Source organism: Acomys minous (genome assembly GCF_964271855.1).
Source record: "Acomys minous genome assembly, chromosome: 16".
NCBI classification, from domain to species: domain Eukaryota; kingdom Metazoa; phylum Chordata; class Mammalia; order Rodentia; family Muridae; genus Acomys; species Acomys minous.
The window spans coordinates 5,997,415-6,023,547 of record NC_140498.1 but is presented as its reverse complement, the minus strand read 5'-3'; the positions used below and the strand labels follow the sequence as shown (position 1 = coordinate 6,023,547).

The 26,133-nt window shown below is 45.7% G+C and overlaps 1 protein-coding gene across 2 annotated transcripts in view; it reads right to left on the bottom strand.

Moving 5' to 3' along the window:
• Window positions 1-24,909, bottom strand: part of DNAH9 (dynein axonemal heavy chain 9) — a 318,017-nt gene extending 293,108 nt beyond the window's left edge. For both annotated transcript variants that reach the window (XM_084761565.1, XM_084761566.1), the window contains exons 1-6: window positions 24,474-24,909; window positions 17,516-17,712; window positions 14,388-14,546; window positions 13,068-13,198; window positions 4,712-4,923; window positions 2,677-2,910 (exon numbers count right to left, since the gene is read on the bottom strand). In XM_084761565.1, the coding sequence (XP_084617691.1) occupies window positions 2,677-2,910; window positions 4,712-4,923; window positions 13,068-13,198; window positions 14,388-14,546; window positions 17,516-17,712; window positions 24,474-24,884 (1,344 nt within the window). In that variant the 5' untranslated portion in view covers window positions 24,885-24,909. The remainder of the gene's footprint in view (window positions 1-2,676; window positions 2,911-4,711; window positions 4,924-13,067; window positions 13,199-14,387; window positions 14,547-17,515; window positions 17,713-24,473) is intronic.
• Window positions 24,910-26,133: the final 1,224 nt, after the last annotated feature.

The window sequence follows — 26,133 nt, the reverse complement described above, 5'->3', positions numbered from 1 at the left end:
AAGAAGAAGAAGAAGAAGAAACAGAGGAAGCCGTACCCAGGAACAAAGGAGTAAGTAGCCCAGAGCACAGGACAGACAACTTTTCAGGGGGCAGAAGCCAAGGGACAGAGGGCAGAGGGCATCCAAGCTCTCTGCAATCAAACCAGGGCAGCTGCTTTTTAATGCATCTGGGCCTTTGATTCTGAAAAAGAAGGCGGAGAAGGGACTGTTGTGAAATAATGGCTCTGGGGAGGCTGTGGCCAGCTATGCTAATATTTACCGATACCCCCCGCAGATTAGGTGCCCTTATGTTACAATAGCTGTCTATATATAAGGCCACAGCATTAGCGTGTGTGTACTGGGCTGAAGACCACCCCTCCCAGACAGTCAGTGGAAGCTTGTTTCAAGGCTGGAGAGCCTCAGACATGCCTGCTGCAATGCTACAGAGGTAATTATTCCTCCACGGTCAGCCCAGAGGCCAGGGTGTCCATCACCTTGGCTAAACAGCAGCCTGGAGTTGATGTGGGAAAAGAGTTGAATAATGAGTCGGGGTGGAGGGGAGGGGGGACTGAGCAGCAAGAGCTGTGCCGGAAACAGCTGAGAGAGAAGACGAGGCATTTAGGACGATGCTACATATCAATTATTAATACTCCCCTGATTCTGATGAAGGGTTTTTAAGGTATGCCTTTCATAAAAATCTAGCTTCTGGCTTTCTCTCACATATTTTCTGCCTTTATGCCTTTCCCCAGTGAATTCTTTTTCCAGTTCAAAATTGATTTCCTCCTGTGCTCTTTGCTATTTTTTCAAAGCTCTCCTGGGTTAGGGTCCTCCCTCTCTTTTGCTCCCAGTAACCCACGTGCGCTTTTATTAGGACATTCAATTCACCTTAGCAAAGTTTACCGATTCGATGTCTTTTCTACCCTGTGCCAATGTTCTGTGCTAATTTAGCTCTCTTCTCCTATGCCATGACCATGTGTCTAGAAAGTTCTTTAGGCAAAACTATATTTTACTCATCTTTGGATGCCAGCACTTAACTCAGTGCTTGGAGATTTTTTTTTTCAATATGCATTTAAATTTTTTTTTTTGCCATGAACAGATTTAGTCTATTATTCTTTTATCTTTGTCATCAAACAGTTTGTTAGGTTCATTATGGCGTTTCCACAACACATCGCTCTTCACTCCCAAGTCTCTGCTACTATTAGCTCAGAGCACAGGTCTGATGGATGCCCTTTCCCCGTGCCCTCAGCTATTGGTGTAACATTGGACTCGACCCGGATGTCCTCAAGTTCCTCCTTACGACAAGTGGAGACTGTCCCAGAAAACCACAACTGGACACAATACAGAGACCAACAAATTGTGGGGAACCCATGCCTACTAGATACATTTATATCACAGCTCTTGCTCAGGGAAGATGTGGGAAGAGGGTCTGGCAAGGCTGTAAGAGTCAGAATAGCAGAAGTGTGCATCTCTTCTAGAAATGACTGCACACACACACACACACACACACACACACACACACACACAAGTTAACAATAATAATAAAAAGTGCTATTATCTTGAGACTTGGGAGGTACACGGGAGGGGGTTCAAGAAAAAGCAGCTCGGATAGGTTGGATGGAGGAAAGAGGAGAAATAAAGTGATAAAAATATTTTTTAAATATAAGAACATATTTTTTAAACACCAAAATGCAATAAGTAAGCCCACAGCTGGAAGACACTAAATTCTGAGATTTAAAAACACACGGAAAAGTTTCATGTCATTTTTCTTCCTAGGACTTAAACAAAAATTTATAGTAATTTTTAAATATTTGCAGAGGGAGACAATTATGAATCAGATGTATTTTTTTTGTGCCCAGGGATTCACCAGCGTTAGGTATTTAGAGCCACTGGGCTGTCCAAAAAAGAACAGGAAATTCAAAGCAGCTGGGCTGTGAGAATGGACAGCTGTGTATTTCGTTCACTGGGCTTTCCAGCCCCAGTTTATTTGAAAATAAGCTGAGTTAGCAGACTGACTTCTAGAGCTTTCTCCCTAAGTGCCTATGACCAGAGTTTCCAACTTCTGACAGAACCGCCACTGCTTAATGATCAAGCCACACGACAACAATTTACTCAAATTTTCAAAAAGCCGGGGCGCATGCCTTTAATCCCAGCACGTGGGAGGCAGAGGCAGGCGGATCTCTCGCTGTAAGTTCGAGGCCAGCCTGGTCTACAAAGTGAGTCCAGGGCAGCCAAGGCTAACACAGAGAGACCCTATCTCAAAAAAACCAAAAATCAAAATCAAAATCAAAAACAAAAACCAAACAAACAAACAAAAATTTTCTATGACTCCTCCTGTCAACCGCGGATGACTGAATCTAAAATGTCACCTACAGGCTCTCATGTTTGGATGCTTGATCCCCCAAGTGGTGCGGCTGTGTTAGGAGGCTGTGATTGCAAGAATTCTTTGGGGCCTTTAGTAGGTGGAGCCTAGCTGACCGCTAGGGGCAGGCCTCTGAAGCTCAGCCCTGGTTTCAGCCCGGCTCTCTGCCTTCTGTCTCATCACTCCCTGAACCATCACTGCGCCAAGTGTTGCTGCTGCCACAGATGGCGCTTGTTTTCTCCCTGACCCTGCCTCCGTAGACTAAATCCCTCTGCACCTGTGAGCCAAATGACTCTTTCAGGCCACCGAAGGGGCCTGCGGTAGATGAGGATTCTCACCTCCACCATGCGTAGCCGGCCCAGAAAGCCATCCAGTCGCACAAACACCAGAGCCGCCTGGAAGTCCCATCCCCTGACTTCCGAGTCCTCTTTGAAGTAACTGTGGAGATGTTCCCTTCTGTCCTGAAATGCCCGTCTGAAGAAGTGTAAGGTGTCTGAGGCCACTTGCAGTTTTCTCTGACTTTCTTCCACCTCACTTCTCAGGAGGTCTTCTGGGCTGAGGTAACTAGAGGCCTGGGAGAGAGATAAATCATTATCCATGAACACGGTGGCAGGCACGGGAAAACCCCTGTGTCAGCACTGTCTTAGCACCAGATAATTGCCCGTGTAATATTTTTCACAAGTACAACACAGAAAAACCCCTGACCAGTTTTTTCATTTCCACATGCGATCTTGGGCCGGTGTTGAAGCCCAGCAGTCTGTATGTTCCTTCAGTGACACAGTTTTGGAACTACACTGTGAGCAGAGACCAGAAGGCACCACGGGACGTGGCTGGGCCAGCTGGACCTGGGCAGATATTGATTCCTAACATAACTTAATGGCTTCGGCAGCACACTACTTAGAATGCAAGGATTATCTGGGCCATGACTATTTCTCTCTCTTCAAGAGACTTGAACCTGGGAACGGGGAAGCTAAGCCACTGGGCAGTCCCTCTCACCAACACAGGGGGCAGCAGAGAGTACTGGGTTTGGATGACATCATCTGAAAGTACAATGTAAATCATTAGCCTTGCCTGGGATTTTCAAAGCATGGGAGCTAATCCGCGCTCTCTACTGATGCTCTGTCTTGTCTATCTTCAACTAAAAGTCCCCATCAATAGTGATGGTAAATTGCAGGTCTGTGAGACAAACACTCTACATACGGGTGCTGCTCTGATCGAGAAATCAATGCCTTGAACCTTGACCAACTTCTTTAAGTAATAAATTCTAAGACTCCTATTGTTCCCTCATCTGATGGCTGACTAGGATTATAAATGCAACACCATTTTGTAGCTTCAACATGTGCAGAGAATGCCAGTTACTGTGAACCATTCTGTGAGCTTGCTCATTGCTTTCTCAGGGTTGACTGTCCTTAGGCGCCAAAAGAAGTCAATATGGAGTAAAGGTGACCCAAACCAAGGTTTCTCGTTCCACTTACAGACACACTCTCTAAGATTTAGACTGTTTCAGAAGTACAGGAATCCCTACAAGGGAGTAGGAAAGTCAGTATTATGAAGCAGAGCTGTACTCCCATCTGCTTGGGAAAGTGAGGGAGGAGGGTTGCGAGTTTTAGCTTAAGGCTAGGTTGGGAAATATAAGGAGGCCTTGTCTCAAAATAAGATTTAAAAATATGTAGCTCAGTGATAGTGATTAAACAAACATGCTAAGGGCCTTGGGTTCAGTCATCAAACAAAACAAAACAAAAACAAAAACCCACCACCAGAAACAAAAAGTGGAGGACTAATCTGTGTAATCCAAGCAGCAGCAGCAGCAGCAGCAGCAGCAGCATCTTGACAGTTCACGGGCAAGGAGCTGTGAGCATGTGTGGGGCACAGACATCATTGGCATTGTTACACTGAAGTGTCCTAATGACCCCCATAAGACAGCTCCTTCTTGGTGCACCATTATGAACAGGACCATGAGGCACAGAGCTGGTAGGTGGCTTGCCCTAGAACACACAGCTCACATCTAGAAAGTCAGAAACAGAACCCCTTGATGTCAGAGGCTTCTGTATTAATTACTAGGCTCTGCCAGTGACATAATACGTATCCCTCACACAGATCTCGAAGGAGGTTGTAATTTACCAGGCCTGCCCTTTGCATCACTCGGGGCTTAGGCAGAAAGTAAGGAGAGACTGGGCCACCCCCAGAGTTAGTAGTACTTAAAACCTCTCTATGAACTGCTGGCTTGTGAAAATGTATAATTCAAGTGAGAAAATTCTTCGGGACCTGTAATTACTTCCGTGCCTAGGGAAACCCGCACATCTTACTCTTCTGGGTGCCTTTGTGCCAACCAGCCCCTGGGGAGGAGAGGCTGGGATGCGCAGATCAGCTCACCTGCTGGATGAGGAGGTTGCAGATTTCCTGGAGCAGCACTGTGAGCCTCCCTGGGGATCGGTACCATTTGCAGGTAGCCCAAATCAGACAGACCACATGGAGCAGAGGCCGCAGCCTGCCCTTCACCTCAGGAAACTCCATGCTTCCCAGGATGTCCAGGTGTCTCTGGAGAGGTAACAGGTGCACACGGATGTCCTGGGCCTCTGTCAGGGCTGGGAGAAATTAGAGATATCAGCTATCCCTGATGGGGCACCACCTACCTCCTGGAGCCCCCGGTGTCTGGAGAGCAAAGAGTTGGCAGAGCCAAGGCTGCGATTTCTTCCTGCCCTGAGAAGATAGCCAGAACATGGTTTCAGAAAGCTTCCTGGCACTTCTGTACAAAGGCTGAAATCTGAAGCGCTCTGGAAAGTCTACAATGATGGGCTAAGAAGCTCCCTATGACAACAGTCCTGGATCAGAGCGTCTTCCTGGCTCTCCCAGCCTGTCTTAGTTAGGGCAATCATTGCTGTGATGAAACACTATGCCCAAAGCAACTTGGGGAGGAAATGGTTTATTCGGCTTAGCTTTCCACATCATAGTTTATCATCAAAGGAAGTCAGGACAGGAACTCAAGCAAAATAGGAACCTGGAGGCAGGAGCTGATGAAGAGGTCATAGAGGAAGGTTACTCTTGCTCTCCATGGCTTCTTCAGCCCACTTTCTTACAGGACCCAGGACCACCATCCCTGGCCTGGCTGTACTCACAATGAACTGGATCCTTCACCATTGATCACTAAGAAAATGTCCTACAGGCTTGTCTAAAGTCTGATCTTATGGAGGCATTTTCTCTACTGAAGCTAACGTCCTCTCTGATGACTCTAGCTTGTGTCAGGGTGACATAAAACCAGCCAGCACACAGCCCCAGTCTATAGCTCTTATTTTAGGGGATCTCCCTGGATAAATGCCTGCTAATGACTTTGATGCTGATGTCGCGAAGAGGACATGAAGACAGCCCATGGGACAAGCGTAAAGGCCAGGAAAGTGCGCTTTCAAACGCTGACCAGGCACCTCCCAACAGTATGACTTTGGCCTCATTTAACAATGGGCTGATCTGGAAGGCAATATCTCAAGTCCTCATGAAAACAGGAGGCAGTGCTAACAGCATTTTCCTGGAGAACAGCGCAGTACCAGGGACTGTAGCATTTAGTTAACAAACAGCTGCTGTGTCTCTGGTGCGTGTTTAATAGAGACTTTCCTGAGTGCTTGTGGAAGAGAAGTCACGGGGAATGGAAGAGTGGCATGGGTTGTGGATGGCCAGAGTCTGCTGGTTTTCAAAACCAGAGAACTATTCTACCACCCCCTTGAACACAGCTTGAAGGGAGAAGCCTTCAGCAGTCATCTTGTAACTGACAGGGAAGTGGGGGCAAGCTGGTAACACTGACGCGTGCACAGGCACAGCAACCCAAAAGAAATGGAAGAAGCCAGACTGAAGGGAACACCGGCAGATGTTTCCCTCCTGGGCAGGTAACTGGTGGTGCCTATGAGAGCAGATGGTCTTAGGTCATACTATATGGATGAGGCTGCATGATTACCCTAAAGGAAACAAAATATCTGATTCAGCTGTAATCTCTAACATGTCAGGAATTCCACCACTAGACTTACAGCATCCTATAAGGCCTATGTACTTTGCTAGGCTCACTGTGTGACCTAACCAGCCTTGTTTGCCTGGACAACAGGAGTGGTATTCTCGTTAATTCTTACGAGCCTCTGGTTCAGTTACCATGAGGCTCCAGGCACACATGATGTACGGATATGGCTGCTTGTACTTTATATCCCAAGGGGAGCAAGTCAGTCAAATGACATGGTACTTGGGTAAGAGCAGTAACTCTGAGGGGGAGGGGCTGACAGAGTGTATTAGAGTCACTGAGTTGGGGCAGAGGACTTTAATATCTAGCAGACATTCTAAAGAATGCCATCCCTGGCTTCACAGCTGCTGTTGAGACCTGAGGTTGAGACACACACACACAGGGAAGAGGCGGCTGAGGTGTAGGCACAGGAGCTTTCTCTTTATGTCACCCTGCTCGGAGGCCCCTTAAAACTCAAATTTTTTTTTCACACAAAAAGGAGAGACAAATAGAGCTAGAATTATGCTTGGTTGTTGTCGTTTTGCTTTGATTTGTTTTAAGATATCTGTTCCTCAGTTTCTAAAGGATACTAGTTGCTAGCCCCACTTGGATTCCCAAAGACAAGGATTCTCAAGTCTCATTTAAAATGGTGCAGTGTTGGCATATAAGCTGTGCACATTTTCTTGTGTATGTCAATCGTCTCTCTGACACTATATTGACTACAGTGACAATGCAGAGTAGTTGTTAAAGTGCATTTTCTGTGTATGTTGTGCTGGGGTGGAACCTAAGGCCTCATGCATGTCAAGCATTCACACTATCTGAGCTTCACTTACCCATTAAGTAAGCTTTTATTTAATTTTTGAGAAAATCACACACACACACACACACACACACACACACACACACACACACACACACAATGGTATTTTTCCTATGTATATGTGACCATTTGGGATTAGATAACCTATCACAGGCCTTGGACCTGGAGAAGGTACAAGGCTTTCCCTCTCTAAGCAGCCATTAATTGCCCGTAGGTCTTCTAGGGGGTGGGACCTTGTAAAATTTCACCCAACTATATTGGCATGTCATCTGATGTCATCATCCAGGCCTGCTTTAGGTAAACCATATTGCTGAGGTGTCATGGGTAAAAAGCCCCCTGTCATGTGTAGAAGACACTAGATAGCTCTTAACAAGCTTCCCAAGCCCCTCTCTTTTCCAGTTTCAGGGGTTGTGATGTTTTATGTACCAGTTGGGGGGTGAACATCCCATGGTCACTTATTCAATGAGTTCTGACCAGCTACGAGTCCCTGTGATCGTTCTCCCCCTTTGCTGTAAAAAGAGACTTCTTTGATGAGGCTGGGAGAGCTACACTCATCTGTGTATAGATGGATAAGCATTTAGAATAGAGTTAGAAATTATGCTAGTTTAGGGGAATGGCAGTATGGCCATAGTAAGTAACCTCTAGAGTCTATAACTTCTCCAGCCACGTGTAGTTGCTTAGATTTGCAATGCCAGGTATGATTTTTTTCCCTCATTGGACAGGTCTTACATTCAGTTACACACTTATCAGCTACCCCAAGACAAAGGTACCATTACTGCATCACTGGGGGTACCTTGTTGGGCCAGTCATTGCTATGGTTACTAGCCTTTAAGGGTGGAGAGAACTGTTATTGATTGCTCTTCTCCCAATGGCAGCTTACACAGCATCTTAAGATATGGCTAGTCCTCAGGGAGGAGGCTTACAGGTCAGCCCTAGCTGGATCCTTCCAAGCCCTCTGTCCAAACTATGGTGCCTTCAATGATAGGGTCTTCAAATTTTGGGAGGCAACCAAAGGTTATGGTAATGACCTATATTGATTAGGGAGTTTCTTGAGCCCAACCAACAACTCATGCCTGTTCGATAGCTATGGCTTTTGTGGGGAGAATTATCACCTTGTATGGTATAATTCTATATATAATCATAATATATATAATATATAATATATACAATCATAAAATGGTGTTCCCCTATGGCTTTTTCAAACATTTTTAATATTATATATCTCTCCTCCTCCCGGCTTCCATCTTATGCTCCCCTTGCCTCCGCACTTTCATCAGGTCATATACTCACATCTACAGAATCAGTACTAGGAACCACAATGAGAAAGAACGGGCTGAGTTTGTCTTTTGGGGTCCAGGTCACCTCACTCAGTGTAATTTTCAGTTCCAACTATTGCCTTCAAATTTTACAAGTCAACTTTCTTTACAGATGAATAGGATCCCAGGGTGTATGTATCCCACACTTTCGCCCATTGAAGGACATTTAGGGGCTTCCATTTCCTGACTACTGTGAACAGAGCAGTGACGATCATGGCATGTGTCTGTGGAGCGGGATGTCAAGGATTTTGAGCATATGCCAGGAATGGTACGACTGGGCCATATGCTCTATTTATTTTTAGATTTTTAAAGAGTTCCTCATACTGATCTCTGGAGTGGCTGCAACAGTTTGCAGGGAGGTACCCTCTTCCCTCACACGCTTGTCAGAATTTGTTGCTTTGTTAATCCTCACTACCCTGACTCAGGTGAGATGGGGTTTTTAAGCAGTTTTATTTTGCATTTCCCTGATTGTTAAAGACGTTGAACAGTTTTAAATATATATATATTTTTCCCCTTTGAGGAGCCTCTGTTCAGATATGGACTCCATTATTCATAAGATTGTTTGCTTCTAGAGTCTTTGTTTTTTTTGAGGTCTCTGCATATTCTGAAAAACTAATCCTCAGTTGGATGTGTAATTGACAAAGACTCTCCTTCAGTGGTCTCCCTTATCACTTGCATGTTTTCTTTGCAGTACAGAAGCTTTTCAGTTAACAAGGTCCTATTTGTTAACTGGTCACTTTGATTCCTGGGTGAATAGAGTGCCACTCAGAAAGTCCCTTCGCCCCCCTCTATCCTGTAAGGTACAGCTTACATCTTCTCCTGGCAGGTTCAATGTTTCAGATTTCACACTGCAGTCTCTGACCCATTTGCAGTTGATATTTGTGCCAAACAATTGATATGGGTCTACTTTCATCCTACATGTAGACATCCGGTTTTCCAGCACCATTTGTTAACAATATTTTTTTTCCTCCAGTGTGTATTTTGGGCACTTTGGTCAATATGAGATGGCTGTAATTATGTGCACTCATGTTTGTGTTTTCTGTTTCGCTCTCCTGTTCTACATGTATGGTTTTGTGCTGGTCCTGGTATGTTTTTGTGGTGTGTGTGTGTGTGTGTGTGTGTGTGTGTGTGTGTGTGTGTGTGTGTTGCATGCATATGTATGTATGGTGAAGGCACAGCTGCATGCAAGAGAGACCAGATGTGTCAGATGTACTCCTGTATAAATCTCTACTTTTCCCCCTTGAGACAACTTATCTCACTGGACTGAAAGTTTTCCTTTCAACTAGGATGGCTGCATTGAAAGCTCCTGGCCTCTGTATTTTCTGGCCCACAGTGTTGGGTTTATAGGTTCTCACATCCAAGGCCAGCATTTATGTGGGTGCCCGGCCTTGAGCTCAGGTTTTCATGCTTGCAGAGACAGTGATTGTACCACTGAGCCATCTTTCTTCCTGCCTATTTTAGAATTTGTATAGTTTCATGTTGTTATACTGTACTTATTTATTTAAACTTTGACAGGCATTTGTAGTCATTTGCTGGTAAACCTTTAATAACAAACTATAAGGGGAAAGGCTTTTATGTCTCCATTTATTAATTGCTGGTACATATATTCACAATATATCCACTATGTCCAGTTTCAAGCTACTGGTTTACCTTATCTGAGTGCTTCTTGGGGAGTAGGGGTGGGAAATTAAGAGGGAAGCATAGAAGAGCGGGGCTGTGCTCCATGGCTCCAGGGCAGCACAGGGCTATGCCTTCTTTCTCAGTTAGTCTACCTAGGAAACATCTCTGGTTAGGGCTGTGGCTTCATTGTACCCTTCCCTCTCTCCCTCCTCCGCTCCCCCGCAAAATCGCATGTTGAAAATTAATGGTCAGTGGGCGGAGCTAACTGGAGGGGCTGGCAAAGGTGGTTAGGCCATGGGGTCTCCTCCTTTGTGACTAGGATTAAAGGCTTCGTGTAGTGTTCTGGTAGCTTGTCTTCCACTTCCAAACGAAGACTCAGCACTTCCTCACCTTTCCACAGAGAATGCAGCAACCGAGTGCCATCTTGCAGGAAGAGAGCAACCCTCACTAGACAACTGAACTCCGTGGTCACAGTCTTGATCATCTCAGCCCCCAAAATGGTGTCAACTACATGGCCCAGTTTGTGGTGGCTGCTAGGGCAATATGGACACACCGAGAAACTGGAAACCAGGTTGTTCTGTGTCAATCTTTCTCGCTAATGACCAGGAAGAAAACCCCCTAGCTAGACATTCTCGCCTCCAAGGGGACAGTCAATTCCACTTCCTGTTTCAACTTCTAGTCAATTCGATTTCCAATCATATTTGCTCCTGCCTTGCATCCTTGGCTCTCTTGTCTGCGCTCACACTCACAGACACTCCTTTTCCTCCACCTGTCTTTAGTCCCTACAAAGCCAATGAACTGTCCGGCGCTGACCAATAAGAATAGCGCACCCACCGTATCTACTCAGGATATGGAGAGCCAGATGTTCTGCAATCAGATTAGAACTGCTAAAAACCCAGTCAATAGCCTTTAAAATCTTTTATTCTTCCAGACTCTGCCAAATTCCTGACCAAGGGTCTCCTTAACACCTCTAATCTAATTTTCTTTTTCTCCCATCATGGGAATTGAATCACACACTGAAAGGACTTCTGCCGTTGCTGTACTGTATGTCTGATGCTACCATAACACTGTTCCTTCAGTTCTCGCTCCCAGTATACACTCAGTTGGGAAGAAAGGTTTTTTTTGTTGTTTTTTTTAAAGCTTCCCAAAAGAAACAAACCCTTCCCACCCATTAGTGCATGTGAACAATGAATTTCCTAACCTACAAGTATGAAAGATAAAACAAGCTGGTCTGGACCAACCAGTGCACAGCATACTCATGCTTTCTGCTGTGTTAGCTGAGTTCTAAGTGTTGGTCATTTGCCCCATGTTATATGTGTGTCTGTGCAGTGCATATTGTCGCACTGTTTCTCCCAGTCGTTCTCTAAAAACTCCCACTTTGACATAGATAAAATTATAATAGTTCCTTGGTGTCCATAGGGCAAGGGAGAGGATCTGTTTCAGGACTTCCCGCCAAAACCCAGGAACACACATGCTCAGTCCCCTTGTGTAAAAAACGTGTAGTGTTTGTGTATAACCGAGACAAAATTAAAAAGCATCGTCCGTTGATTCCATAAAGACCAACCCACAGATGTGGAGGGCTGACTGCATATAAAGTGAAAGCTACTTCAACTCCAAGTAGAAAACTGGTAGCATTTGCCAAAACAGGGCGTTTTTAAAGTCATTTTATGAAACACTTGCCCAGTTGCTTCTCAAGTCCACAATGATACAGCAATGCAAACATTGGTGAACCCTGTGTACCCCAACTGAAGTGCAAACTGGGAGCACGCATAATACCCCTGGGACACAGATCTCTGGGCAAAGACTGATCTGAAGCTTCAACAGACACCATGCTCAAGGCTCAGGAGCAGCCGCAATGGCTCATGGGACCAGGTGAAGCTCAGGACTTTTCTGACAGTGCTTCTCTGTTGTATGGCTCCCTTCAGAAGCCCCAGCCCCGAGGCTGGGTATGTTAACTCCTGCCTCTAATTCCAACACGTAGGAGTCTGCAGGAGGAGACTCTTAAGTTCAAGGCCAGCCTGGACTACATCTTAAGTCCAAGGCCAGTCTGAGCTCTACAGCAAGATGCTATTTCAAGAACAACAACATAGATAAACAGGAAAGAAAGGAAAAGAGAAAAAGATAACACTGTCACTAACTCTTTTATTCCCAAGGGCAGAAGGAGAGACTAAGATGACAGACAGGTCAGCTAGTGGGCTCTGGATATGATGCTGCCCTTGTTAACAGACAAACGGACACCGATTAGGTTTATATTTTGGACATACATAGAGCAGAGTCCCGAAAGGAAGTTTGAGGAGAAGAAAGCACTTGTGAATCACTGTTTAGATTAATTTTAATTCACACAAAATTGAAAATACCTTGAAGAGCCCATTTTGACAAACAGTACTCAGAACAAGAAGCAGAGTTGGTAGGAAACGGGCAAGCGGAGGCATACTGCACCAATGAGGGAAGAGAGAGCCCTGAGGGAAAAAAAAATGCACCTATGTCTCATCAGAGTCCTTGCCAGCTACGCAATTTTGACAGGCTGATCTTGTCTGGCACTCAGAGGGACAGGAAATTGCAGTCCCATCTGAACAGAAATGGCAGAATGACGCTAGAAGCAGAAAGGAGATTTCTCAAGATGCCAATGTTGCAGAGGGCCCTGAACTCCAGAGGTGAGATGTCACCTCTGTCACAGCAAGCATTCACAGTATGGTGCAGCTAATAACATTCTTCCATCTAGACTATCTCACAAGGCCTGAGGGAGGCAAGGAAGTGGGCAAACCAGAGCCAGGGTTCCAACCACAGAGAGGTTACAGGTTTATCTAAGGCCACAAAGCCGCTGACCCACAAACACAGCTGCTTCCAGATTTGCTGTTCCTGCCAAGGTACTGTCTTGTGTCCGATAAGAAGGTAATAATGATGTAAAGATGCTGACATCACGAAGAGAGACGCAGACACAGGGCTAAAGAAAACTTTGAGTCAAATAGATTTGTGGAAACACTTGTGGGTCCTCACCTGCTTCCACGTCTCTGAACATGGCTTTGAAAGCTGGCAGGTAGCTGCTCTGAAGTCTGTCCAGGAGTCCGGCCATGCCTCTCGCCTTAATCATTGTCAGTTGATTGTAAATGTGTTCCAGGTCCTCACACCTGCAATGCCGTGGAAGAGGGCAGGGGTGCAAGTGAGCACCTGGGAATGCTGTCACACTGTGCTGCCCCACTCTCCTGCAGCCAGAGGGCAGGCCTTGCCTCAGGTGCCTCCACAGAGACCGAGCTCCAGCCCCCAAAGCCTGGATATCTGTTTCAGAGCAGTGAGTCAGGAACAGAGGCTCAGAGGCAAAGCTCCAGGAAACGCTGCTGTGCCCAGCTGGTGGCCCACAAGCTTGGCAGCTGGAGGTCATTAGTTCTTACAGAAGCATTGTTAAGTGGGACAATACGAAAGGCTTCATCGTAGGCCAGGAGACAGTCAGAAACCGGGTGACGTGATGGACCTCTCAGCATGGCACTGCGAAGAGGGCCAGAGCCCTACAGGACAGCTGGTCCTGTGACATGGACACTATGTTCTATGTAGGGTCAGGGACATCTGCCTCCAGCATCTGCCTGTCTCCTCCAGAAAAGATTCCTCAGCCCAATGATAAATAGGAGGGAAGGGTTGGAGGGTAGGAAGGGAAGTCATCAGGAGCAATAGTTAGGTGCTTGTTTCTGGTCACCCCGCGGGACAGAGACACAGTGGATGTTAATGAGGAGCCGAGACCCAGGATGGACAGTTTTGCAGCCAATGTCCAAAATCCTTTCTTCCTCTTTTTTTTTTTTTCAGTATACACATCCAACCTTCAATGTCCAAGAAAAGGGGAACAGTAGTAAGAGTCAGTGCCAGAGAGATGACTATATGGTTAAGAGCACTGGCTGTTCTTACAGAGGACCGCTGTTTGGTTTCCAGCATCCACACAGTGACTCACAGCCATCTTTCCCTCTAGTTTCAGGGGACTGGGCAACTGTGGTCTACACACATACATTTGGATAAACTATTCATACACACAAAATGAAAAATTCTTAAAAACAGAACAGAAATGAAATGATGCTTTAAGTCTTGATTCAATTATATACATATTGCTGAAAGATTTCCCCCTAAGGAACTGATTGTGCTTTAAAAAAAAAAGTGGCTACTATGCCTCCCAGTCCACAGGGGGAAAAACTGTACTGACTCAGAGACACCCAAGTGTCAGCCCTAGAGAGGATGAAAAACATCTGTAGGTGGGACAAGGTTCTATGGCGGCTCCCTGGGGCCAGCCCTGGCTCTCTCTTCTGTAACCAACCCTCTCCAAGCTTCCCTGCCTACCTGCTCTTCCAGAACTCCAGCTCCACCGTGGGGGTGGGATTTCCCCCTTGTAAGAGCTGCTGAGAAGACTCTCTCCTGAGTACCAGTTGCACTTGGTGGCTCCATCTGATCACTGCAGATTCAATGGCATAGACAGTTGACTTGTCTACGGGATCCAAGCTGCAAAGGACAAGAGAAATCCCACACTGTGTGTGTGAAAAGAATGCTGAGGGCCGTGCTCTGACCTAATTGCCCTGCACTAAGCTCAAGTCTTAAAGATCCCACCACCTCCACACAGAGAAACACTGAAGAACAAAATATCAACACACAAACTCTTGGGGGACAAACTTAAGCCAATTTAAGACATATCCCTGGGTGTACTCTAACAGAGAACCTTTAGTCTTTTAAAACGGTGGGAAATTCCACCTAACTTATGAATCCTTTTGTTTGTAAAGTGTGTGTGTGTGTGTGTGTGTGTGTGTGTGTGTGTGTGTGTGTGTGTGTACATGTTCATGTGGATGTGTGCATGTTGGTGCCTTGCCTGTGCACCTGAATATGGAGGCCAGAAGTCGGTGCCTAATGTCTCTGTAGCATCTGTCCACCTTCGTCTTTGATACAGGGACTTTCACTGAACTTGAATTTCATTGGTTTGGCTAGGCTGGCTGTTCAGTGAGCACCAGGGATCCACTTGACTCCAACTCACTTATCCCCCAGTGCTGAGGTTACAGGCACACAATGTCATGCTCAATGTTTTTTGCACGCTAGGGATCTGAACTCGGGTCCCCATGCTCATGTGCCAAAATCTTTCCCAAGATCTTTAACCTATGAATTCTAAACTTTTAGCCCTGTAACAGACTCCTTAGAGCACATCAACAAACTGTCCAAATCCTTTTCTGGGAGAACACACTCACTCCTGTGTATATTCAACATTATACTGAGGTCAGGGGTTCATCAATATTCCGAAGACTAATTTAAGAACCTTAAATGGCATAAAATCTTGTCAATGCATGAAGCAGTGAGATGCCACCCATGAATCTCCTTGTGTAACACAGCAGCTTATTCCTCGGTCAACCAGCATTTACAGAAGACAGTTGGCCACGTCGACCTTCCCCGGGGCCTTACCTTCCATTCTGTCTTCAGATTTCCAACACACAATGGAATCCCCGAGCGTTCTCCTCCAAACACATTTTGTTTTAAACAACACAAGTGTGATATGGCAAGAGATTAAAATCAAAATAGGCCAGGTGAGATAGCTTTGCACTAAAAGCACCTTCCATGCAAACCTGTTGACCTGTGTTCCATCACTAGAACCCAGGTGGTGCAGGAGAGACCTGAAAGTTGTCCTCTGACCTCCATATGTGTGCGTGGGACACACACACACACACACACACACACACACACACACACACACACACACACACAATCTGTACACCTATCCAGACACCACAATAATAGTAAATACATTTTACATAAAGTAAAATAAAAATTGCATTGGCTAACGTTCAGAGTCTTAACTGGAAAATATATGTCAGGTAACAGGAGCACAGTGATAAGAAAGGAAATTTATAGTTGACATTTTCACATCAGGAAATCACCTTCACTTCATGTGAAATTCATATTTGCTTAGAGATGATACAGCACAAGTGATTATGAAAGACATTAAAAGAAAAATGCTCTCCTCCCTCAAATGATGCAGCCTTTGGGGAAATTATCAAACTTGAACAAAAAGAGATAAACTCAGCAATGATTCATATACATGAGCTGAATGTTATTAAGGTGTGGTATAAAGGAGATGAGGAAATGGGGGAGATTAATTGTACTTATTTTTAAAGTTGGATACTTTTATTAAACTACAGTAAGCTTTCCAGTTAACTGGGATGCTACTTCAAATTATATAATCATTTCCACATAAAACCTACTAAGAAGTATTCTGCAGTTGGATGCACTTCTTATTCTTCAGATACATCCTGGCTCCTGAATAAATAAGATGACGAGACACACATTGAGAGAATCCTGGCAATATGGCCAACCACGCTCATGCAGGAAAATGACCCATTGCCACAAATGCATAGAAATGCTGGGTAAAGAAATACAAGAAAAATATATTTACACACATAGGTTGGATTAGATGGGAAAAAAAATACTCCTGGATACAAAGACAGAGAAAACTACTCAAAGCTGGAATAGCTGAAAGGAAGCAGATGGAAGACAGCACTGTGAAACAGAGGCTCTGGTGTGATGGCACAGGACTGTTATCTCGCCCTTGGGGAGATTGAGGCAGGAGAATCTTGAGTCTGAGGCCAGCTTGTGTTACCTAGAAAATTCTAGGACGGCTTAGGCCACAGAATGAGAGCTTGTCTCAAATGAAAAGGCAAAGACAACATAATCAAAAGAGGTAGGAGTTTTAGTGCCCACTCGGGGGCAGGAAGCATCGACTCCCCCAGCAGAGCCAGATTTGTCTGGACTGGAGGCTAAGATATGTATCTCCAGGGTATGAAAAGCCAACAGCTGCTAAAGAATGGAGCCTGGAACAGTAGCAAGAGATTGACAGCTGCACACTGGGGGATGCAGGCAAGAGCTGCGCAGCTACTGGGTGGACTGTCGGTCAGACATCAGCCATGTCTGCGTTACAAATAAATAAATAAATAAATAAATAAATAAAAAGGACACTGGATGAAGAGCTACAGGCAATTAATGAGTACTGAGATATGGAGAATTAATTAATCTATACCAGAAATATATATATGTAAAAAAGATTTATATGTATATATATGTGTAAAAAAGATTTATATATATATATATCATGAATTTTGAGTTCTGAAGATTGTACATGGGAAGGATTGAGGAAGAAAAAGGGATAGAAATGATGAAAATAGACATTTCATAAAATTAAAAAATAAATTTAATTTAAAAAAAAGAAAGAAAAAAAGAAAGAAAATGCCTTGCTTGATCTGAGTCCTGAAATGATTTTGGGTAGAATAAAGGCCACATTGCTGAGGGAACCTTAGGAAACCTCAAGCAGTAAGGCTGGTGGTGCTTGTGTGTGAACTAGGATAAGCAAAGTCAACAACAGGAAAGGCCCTGGGAAAAACACTCAGGAAAACCAGTTTCTGTCCCAGCGCCAAGGCCTATGGGTTGGCGGTACTTACACTGGCCTACTGTGGCCATCCACAGACTCCACTATGTCTGAGCCAACAGGAAGAGGCAGCAGGGTTCTTCCCTTCACGTGCTCAAGGATCACCAGGAGGTCACACTGCAGGGAGTGGGCGTGACGCCTGATGTCTTCACAGACCATGTAGGGCCAATCTAGATGGTTCTTCTCATTGGCTAGGACAGGGATAATGACCTGAAACAGAGACACACCAAGAAAACAAGAAGGTTGCGAGTTTAAGCCAGCCTGTGTTACATAGTCTTGTATGTAGCCTTGTCTCAACAGAAAGAAAAAAAAAAAAAAAAAGAACTTGAATGAAATTAGCCTGCCTGCGTGGATGATGTTGCTTTGGCTGTTAAGCCAAAAATCCTAGTACATGGAATACTATGAGTTACTGGCCAAGGAGGCCCCGAGGCTCTCAAAATAATGCAGGCTATTGTCACCGATTTGGGCTGATCACCAGAACTAGACAGTGAGATCCTGTTGCTGAAGACAACACACACGTTGGATATAGGACATACAGAAATGAAACTGGAATTGAGCTAGACAGTGCTGAAGGTACTGCGCAAGCTGTTGGGGGAAGAAAAGCCATGAATAATTTAATCCAGATGTAGACACTGCGTATCATAATATTAACTTCCCAGATGAGATACACCCATGGGGTGAACAGTGGCATAACTGCCGTGCATCCAGCCAACTGCTTGTCCATTGGAGCTGAGGCCCACTCCATAGGTGGAATACATGCGTGGAACTGTCAACCTGGTGAAAAGCCCGTGACTGCTGAGGTTGTTGGCCCAATGGAAGATTCTACTTCTGGTGTTCTGCTAAATCTACATATTGTTAAGTTGCCTTGTGTAGTGGAGTCTGAGGGAGAATGACCACCCCCCCCCCATAGGCTCATGGTTGAATACTTAGCCCTCTATTGGTGCAACCGTCTGGGGAGGATTGGAAGGCGTAGCCTTGTTGGAGGAGGAGTGTCACTGGAGGTGGGCTCTTAGGTTTCAAAAGACTTGTGCCTTTCCCAGTGTGCATTTTTTTTTTTTTTTTGCTACTTACTTGCAGATAAAGAAGTAAGTAAGTGCTTGTCTACTGCTCCAGCACCATGCTTGCCTGATGCCATGTTCCCCACCAAAATGACCACTAACCCTCTGGAACTGTGAGCCCCAATAAGCTCTTACGTCTATAATTTGCCTTGGCCATGGTATCTCTTCACAGGCATAGAAAAGCAACCAAGACACCTTCTAAACAGCCACAGGCTAGTAGTGTAGCTGTCTGCCTGAGTCAGAGAAGCCTCTTGGCAACAGACAGTGGTAAAATCAGACTATCATAACCCATCAAAAAACTGAGAGTAAGGGACTTGTGAGTACTCAGGTCAATGTGGAGCATCCCCACCACCCAATGCAAGGCCCAGGGAACTCTGTGGAAAGCAAGACTGTGAGCAGCAAAGGATGAGGCAGGGAGCTATAAAAGACTGTTTTCTGGATATGGCATGGCTCTGACAATAATGAACACACAGGAGCTGTGACCACTTAAACAAGATAGACACACACACACACATACACACACATACACACACACACAGAGAGAGAGAGAGAAAGAGAGAGAGAGAGAGAGAGAGAGAGAGAGAGAGAGAGAGAGAGAGAAAGAGAGAGAGAGAGAAGAAGAAGGAGGAGGAGGAGGAGGAGGAGGAGACTAGTTAGGAAGAAGGGGGTCAGCAGAATGAGAGAGCAAGAGAAGGTAACGAGGCATATGCTAATAATACATACAAATAGAAAACTATCAATAAATACCAACTGAAGGAAAACAAAACAAAACAAAGTGAAAAAGGAAATGCAGGGAGTGAGGAAAAAAGGGAGGAAGGAGGGATGGAGGAGAAAGAGGTGAGGAACAGTTTACAGAGCACCAGATATATGCTTCTGCAAGTCACTATTCTGTAAGGCCTGAGACTAGGGCCCAGTGTTACATGTTGCCTTGCCCTCCAGGGAAACCAGGGAAGCCTCCAACAGCACTCCTCCCATTTTCCTTCTCAGCTGCTTCTTGGAGAATGTCCCCCAGGCAAGCAGTCCTCCTCACCAAGAGGGGCCAGGCACTCTGGCATCTTAGCCTTTACTAGCAGGGTTTATTCTCTGCTAGCCAAGGGATTATTCATGCAAGTCAAACACATCCTCCCACCCACAGGAACCAGGGGCACACCTCCATTTTGAGACTATAAAGTATGCCTCCCACAGTCCCTGGTTCACCGTGTTCCCAACGTCAGCTCCATGTGGTCCTGTGTGGTAGTCACCTGCTCCTCTCACTGGTACACATGACAAGTAAACACTGTCCATGCCATCTGCTGCGCTGGGAGTCACACGGTTTGCTGTCTCCATCACTCTACCCTCGTCAATCCCTCCCCCATCGGGGTGATTGTAAGATGACCGAAGTGGTCACAGGAGACAAAAAGAAAAGATTTTCTTTTCTTCAAAACTTTAGCCATTGCTTTTCTATACCTCAAATCCCTACAGAACTCCACCTAAGCCTACCCCCACTTTTCTGTCTGTTAGTACACATTTGTCAGCTTCTAAGGGGATGCAGCAAGATGCCAGACCCTAAGGGAGAATATGAGTACTTCAGGATCAATTGAGATTCAGTCTCTGCCTTTGAGAGCCTAGGAAAATCCTTCTCTTGCTCAGCCTTCTCCCCCAAGTCCAACATAAACGTGACTGAACTTAGTGTGGGATCTTTTTTTGTTGCTTCTAGCTCTCTGCTCAAAACATGTTTCTAGAAAGACCAGGCAAGAACTATCTAAGTTGCAACCAGGAAGACTTATTCACCAGCTCTAGATCCATATTTTCTTTTTATGATTTCCTGAACCGATTACCTGACTGCCACACCCTGTCCGCCTGGCATGTCCATCGCATTGTATTAGCTGTCATATTGCAATAAGAAGTAGCTCCTCGTGAGCTGAGCTTTTAAAGCTACTAGTCATAGAAACTCAGTTTAAGACAATCCTGAAGCTTCAAGAACAGCTTGGCTCAGGAGCTCAAGTGGCCACTTGGTCTTTCTTCCCCTGTAAATTCTCTTGCCTCCACATTACTTTGTTCTAAGGCTCCCTCAGCGTAGAAGGTGATCCCCTCCAAGGCGAGTGCCAAAGAGATGCTTTCTCTTCCATGAGGAGTTGGAATGAAAGGCTGGGTCTCATGCCCATTGTCTCAGGTGAATTCTGTGTCCATCTCTCAATGTGGGAAAGGGCCCCCGAAGAGAAATCATGTTGGGTAACCCCAATCAGCTCATTTTAACCCTAACAATGGAGTCAAGATTCTCAACTTAGCTGCTTTTTAAAAAAATGCTTACTCATTCACTATAATTGCAGTTGCAGCTGACTGTGAGAAGCCATGTGGGTGCTGAGAACCAAACCCAGGTCCTCTTGAAAAGCAGCCAGTGATCTTACCCACTGAACTATCTACCCAGTCCCTTTTTTTTCTCGTTTTAACACAAGTGGTTACATGCTATATATAAATTCTGAACTTAAAAAATCCATAATTACCACATTATTTATGATAGCCAAGAACTGGAGTCAACCTTTGCCTTAGTTTGCTTTCCATTGCTGATATAAATAACACAATTCAAATCAACTTGTTGAAGGAAAAGGTTTATTTTTGTCTTATACTTCTAGTCACACTCCTTTATTGAAGGACTCAACAACTCAAGGAATAACCAGGGGGCAGGAATTAAAGCCGATGCCATAGAAGAGTGTTCCTTACTGGTTTCCTCAGCCTGCTTTTTTTCCAGCCTGCTTTCTTACTATAATCCAGCACCATCTACCCAGAGATGGTATCACCACAGCGAGCTGGACCCTCTCATATCAACTATCAGTCAAGATAATTCCCCCATAGACATGCCCACAGGCCGACATGATGGAGATAATTGGGGGAAATGTGTTATACAGTATAATATTATTTGGCTTTAACAAAAGAGGAAAAGGCAGATCTGTTGTATGGGAAGACAGGACGAACCATGAGGATGCTAGCTAAGTGAAATGATAAGATCCAGTGGAATAATAATGATGGTGCTGCCTTTTAATCTGAGCAAGGAACAAACGCACTATTGTGGCCAAGGGGCATTGGAAAGGCAAAGGATTGAGGTCCTAGCAGAGTCCAGAGACTGCTATAGTCAGGGTACAGGGGTAGCAAGCTGGAAAATCAGAAGCACTGGTCGGGGAGGGAGGGGGCGGGTACTTTGGGTCCCAGACTGGCAGGGAATGGAAGAGAAAGACTGGGATCCAGAGGCCATGTGATTGGAGGGCCTTTCAATTGTTGAGTCAGGAGAAACAACATTGAGAGTCACAGAGAGACAGATGCCATATGACTCTGTTTGCATAGGTACCTAGAGCAGTGGAATTCACAAGGACATATAGGAGAATGCTGTCCAACGGGTGTGAGCCCAGGGATGTGTGTGTTGTTTGATGTGTGTAGTTTCAATCATGCTAGGTCGGAAGAAGAGCTGGAGATGTGTCATACAAGGCCTTTGTGCCTGACAACATTGTACTGTACATTTTGAGACTCTTGTAAGGAGAGGATCAATTTTATGTTGTTGTTTTTATTTTTCCAAAATAAAATAATACCTTAAAGAGTATTCCACATTAGCAATTCACTGTACAAATGCCCCCCAATTCTTTCATTTACTCCTTGACTGAATAATTTTGTCTTCAATCTAAAAACAAAACAAAACAAAAAATCAGGTGGGCTTGGTGTTGCAAAACTTTACTCTCAGCCCTTGGAAAGTGGAGCCAGGAGGACCAGGAGTTAAAGGTCACCCTTAGCTACATGGCAAGTTAAAGGACAGCCCAGGCCACGTAAGACTCTGTCTCTTTTTTCTTTTTCTTTTTGTTTCTTTTTGTTATACTCTGTCTCAAAAAATAAAAATTAAAAATTAAAATCTTCAGAAGTAAATTGTCTTTTTACTTACTTTATGTGCATATGTGTGGTCTCTGTGAAAGTATATCACATGTGTAAGTGTGCATGGAGCACAGAAAGTGTCAGATCTCCTGGAGCTGGAGTTTTAGGCTACTGGGAGCTTCCTGACTTGGGTGTTGTGAATCAAACTCTGGTCCCCTGGAAGTGTGCTTTTGTAAGTTCTAATTCATCTCTGCAGCCTCTAAAACTACTTTTGCGAGCTGGGATTGCGTTTCCTTAGCAACTGCACAATCCTGAGTTGTGCTCAAGCCCTTATTAGTTTGTGGTACATCTCTAAGCGTTTAGTTTTGTTGTTGTTGTTGTTTTGTTTTGTGTGTGTGTGTCTGTGTGTCTGTGTTTTAAGATTACATATCTGGGGCTGGGTGTGGTGGTGCATGCCTTTAATCCCAGCACTGGGAGGCAGAGCCAGGCGGGTCTCTAGAAGTTCGAGGCTAGCCCAGTCTACAAAGTGAGTCCAGGACAGCCAAGGCTACATAGAGAAACCCTGTCTCAAAATCCACCCCCCCCAATTACATATATGTGTGTACATGTGACTTCAGATATCCATGGAGGTTAGAAGAGGTCATCAAATCCCCGAGAGCTGGAGTTACAGGTGCATGTGAGCTGCCCAACACGGGTCCTTCTGCAAGAGCAACACGTGCTCTGAACTGCCTCACCCAGATGAGAAGTCAGTCTAACACTAAGCTCAAGGCAGCATCTTAGACTGTGTGCGTCATCTGTCTTTGCTCTGAAGCCGAATGCACTTTCTATCCTTCACTAGGGGACGTGACCCACAAGTGGACTTCTCTATGGATGGTGTTCAAACATAATACAGTGATAAGACCATTCAATTTAAAAGCATTGAAGAATGCATCACTAGCTTAGCTTCCTGGACCCTGAGATCTTGTCCAGCCATCATGTTCCTCCTGGGACTCCCCCCTTCCTTAGCAACTACGTAGCTAACAGCAGATGTAGCACGGAACACCTGGGTCTTGGCTTTTACCGCTAGTGCTTGTCCTGGCTGTCTTCTGTTTCCAATATTGTCAATACATGATTAGATGCACGCGTTTGGGCTTTCTAAGGGAAGCATTCCCTGGATGGGAACTTATGTTTAGTTCTTGTGCAGTTTCCAGGGTACCAACCATACAAAACATCACACAGCTAGTAACTGCACGTACTAACTTTACAGCCGGCTAGACCTAGAGCGGACCAGCCTCCAGGAGCAGTGTGCCCAGCTAGGCGGGAAAGTTGTATTCCACCTGGAAAGCTCTAAGAATCCCTGGTGAATATCCTTGTGAAAATCCTCTGAGTTCTAAAGGTTCAGAGGCTCCACTCACGTCCCTTTACTCAGGCCTAGGATGGACCCTTCCCAATGCCCGCTGGCCATTTCCAAAAGGATCCCCAACTGCTGTAGTCATAGGGCTGTCTTCTAGTAAATAGGTACGTGGTAAATGAATGACATAAACATCAAAACCAAAGCGCCTTCCTCTAAACTCCTTTTCCAAGGCAAATACTATTTATAGCTGCGCGGCTTCTTTCCACCCAGCCAACCCACTGGAAATACTTGCCACTTTACCACTTTTCCTTGTCCTCAGCCCTTGCAAAGTAAGGACATGTAAGTCCTGACTCACAAAGCTGCAAGGACTCAGGCACTCTTCACACTCCGGCTTCCGCTTGAACCGAGACCCTAACGCAAGACTGATTCTTACTGTGGCCTGGCTTGCCTTAAGCTGGCACCTTACAGTTCAGTAGAATTTTGGTTCTATGCAGCTCCGCCCTTCCACTCCCTCCCAGACTGCTATGGTCCAACCTCAGCCATCTTCCTTCCAGACTCCACCCCTGGCCTCCGCTCTCCGCCTGGGACCCCGCCCACTCACCCTGCCCCTGCAGCGTCGCCCCACCTCTTTGGCTCTGACTCCGCCCCTCATGCACACGCGCGTCCGGCCCCCTGCCTCCCCCTTAGGTTTCAGCCTCTGATAGCAAGGGGCCTCCAGGGTCACCCACCCACCCACCCATCCTTACCTCGGAGAGCAGCGGTGCCAGGTGCTCCAGAGGCATTGCGGGAAGGTCCCCGCAGAGCACCGCGCCGCGGAGGCTGTGACTTCCAGGAGGCTCGGGACTGGTGCGCAAGAAAAAAAGCCCCTTGGCGCAAGCCGGGCTTGTCTCTGGTCCTGCGGCCAGACCGGGTCTCACCACTAGGCCCCCGGGCCCGGGCTGCACCACCAGCAACGGCCGCGGCTCTGAGGCAGCACTGTGATCCAGGAATGCCTGCAGCAGCTGCCCCACCTCGGCTGTGCCTGCGCAGCGCTCCCAGGCCCCCGTGGCCGGACGGAGGCTCCGAGTCACGAATGCCCCGAGGAGCCGCAGCCTCGGGTCCCCGGGCTCCTCATCCTCTATCTCTACAAGCGTGGACGGTTCCTCCGCTCCGGGCATCTCTAGCAGCTTGCTGCAGCGTCTGTTTCCCTGGCGACGGGGATACCAGACCCTCCCACCTCTGCTCTCCTTATATTGGGCATTGGACTCTAGCTCCGCCCCCCTAAGTTAATAAGGTAGGCAGGGGCTGGGAATGGGCGGGGTCGCGTCGCTGTTGCTGGGAAACTGGTGGAGGCGCCTACTTCCAGGCTGGTCCTGTAGACTGGAGGTGTGCTGAAGACTGCAAAGCAAAGGCTTGAGTGGGATTCCTTTGTCCAAGGTCGGTCAAATTAAAGTCTTCAGACGCCTCCATACACAAACAGCATAGTTTCCTTACCGTATCCTAAATATATAATTTAAAAAGTCAATTCCAATGCCAAATCACAATTCCATGATCGCAAGGAAGTTGAGTGCAATATAAATTTCTTTTTCCAAGGTGACAACTTGAAGACTCTAGGAGAGGGCTGTCCAATAGAGCTTTTTATTTTCCTCCCAAATTATGGGCTTACAGAGACATGCAATCTGTTGGTGACACCCAGGACTTAATTGTTTTCTTTAAATTTACAATTAAGCAGTTACGCATGCCTAGTAAGCACTTCAGATGTCTCCACTTCAAATGTTTATGATAAATTATTGTAAAAATAATCTCCAGTACCTTGCTTTGCCTACATCCTCATCTACCAAAAGGGCAACTGTGCTGGGTGCTGAGACTCTGGAGGAGTGACCCCAGGTCATTTCTTAAATGTGCTGAGATAGTTGTAAAGACACTGCCCATAGGCTGGTTCCTTCTCCATGGTCAGGGTCAACAGCTTGGGTCTTTGTATGCATGTGTGAATGAAGGTGACAGTGTTGTGGGTACCAAGGAAATGGACACTCAGCATGAGGCCTGCAGGTCTGCAAGAATCTCCTCTCTGCCCCTCCACTCTGATTGTGTTACCTCCCAGGGACCGCGGGGTTTCTTAGTAAAGCGAATGTGCTTACAACAGGCTTCAAAGGAATATTAACAGAGTGGCACTTATCAAAGGCAGCTTGGCTTAACAAGACCCCCTCAGGACAACACCGGTGCCTGGAAGCTAAAATGATTGATTTCTCAATAACTGGAACCCAGGGGTTCTGTGATGAAAATGTTGGCATTAGAAAATGGATCTTTGTGTCTATAATGAGTGTTTTATCTTAGCTGCATTAAACAACAAGAGCAGCAATTATGAAGAAAGGGACCAAATGAATTTTATAATTGATATTTTCAAAACGACTTTGGGGGAAATAGAAA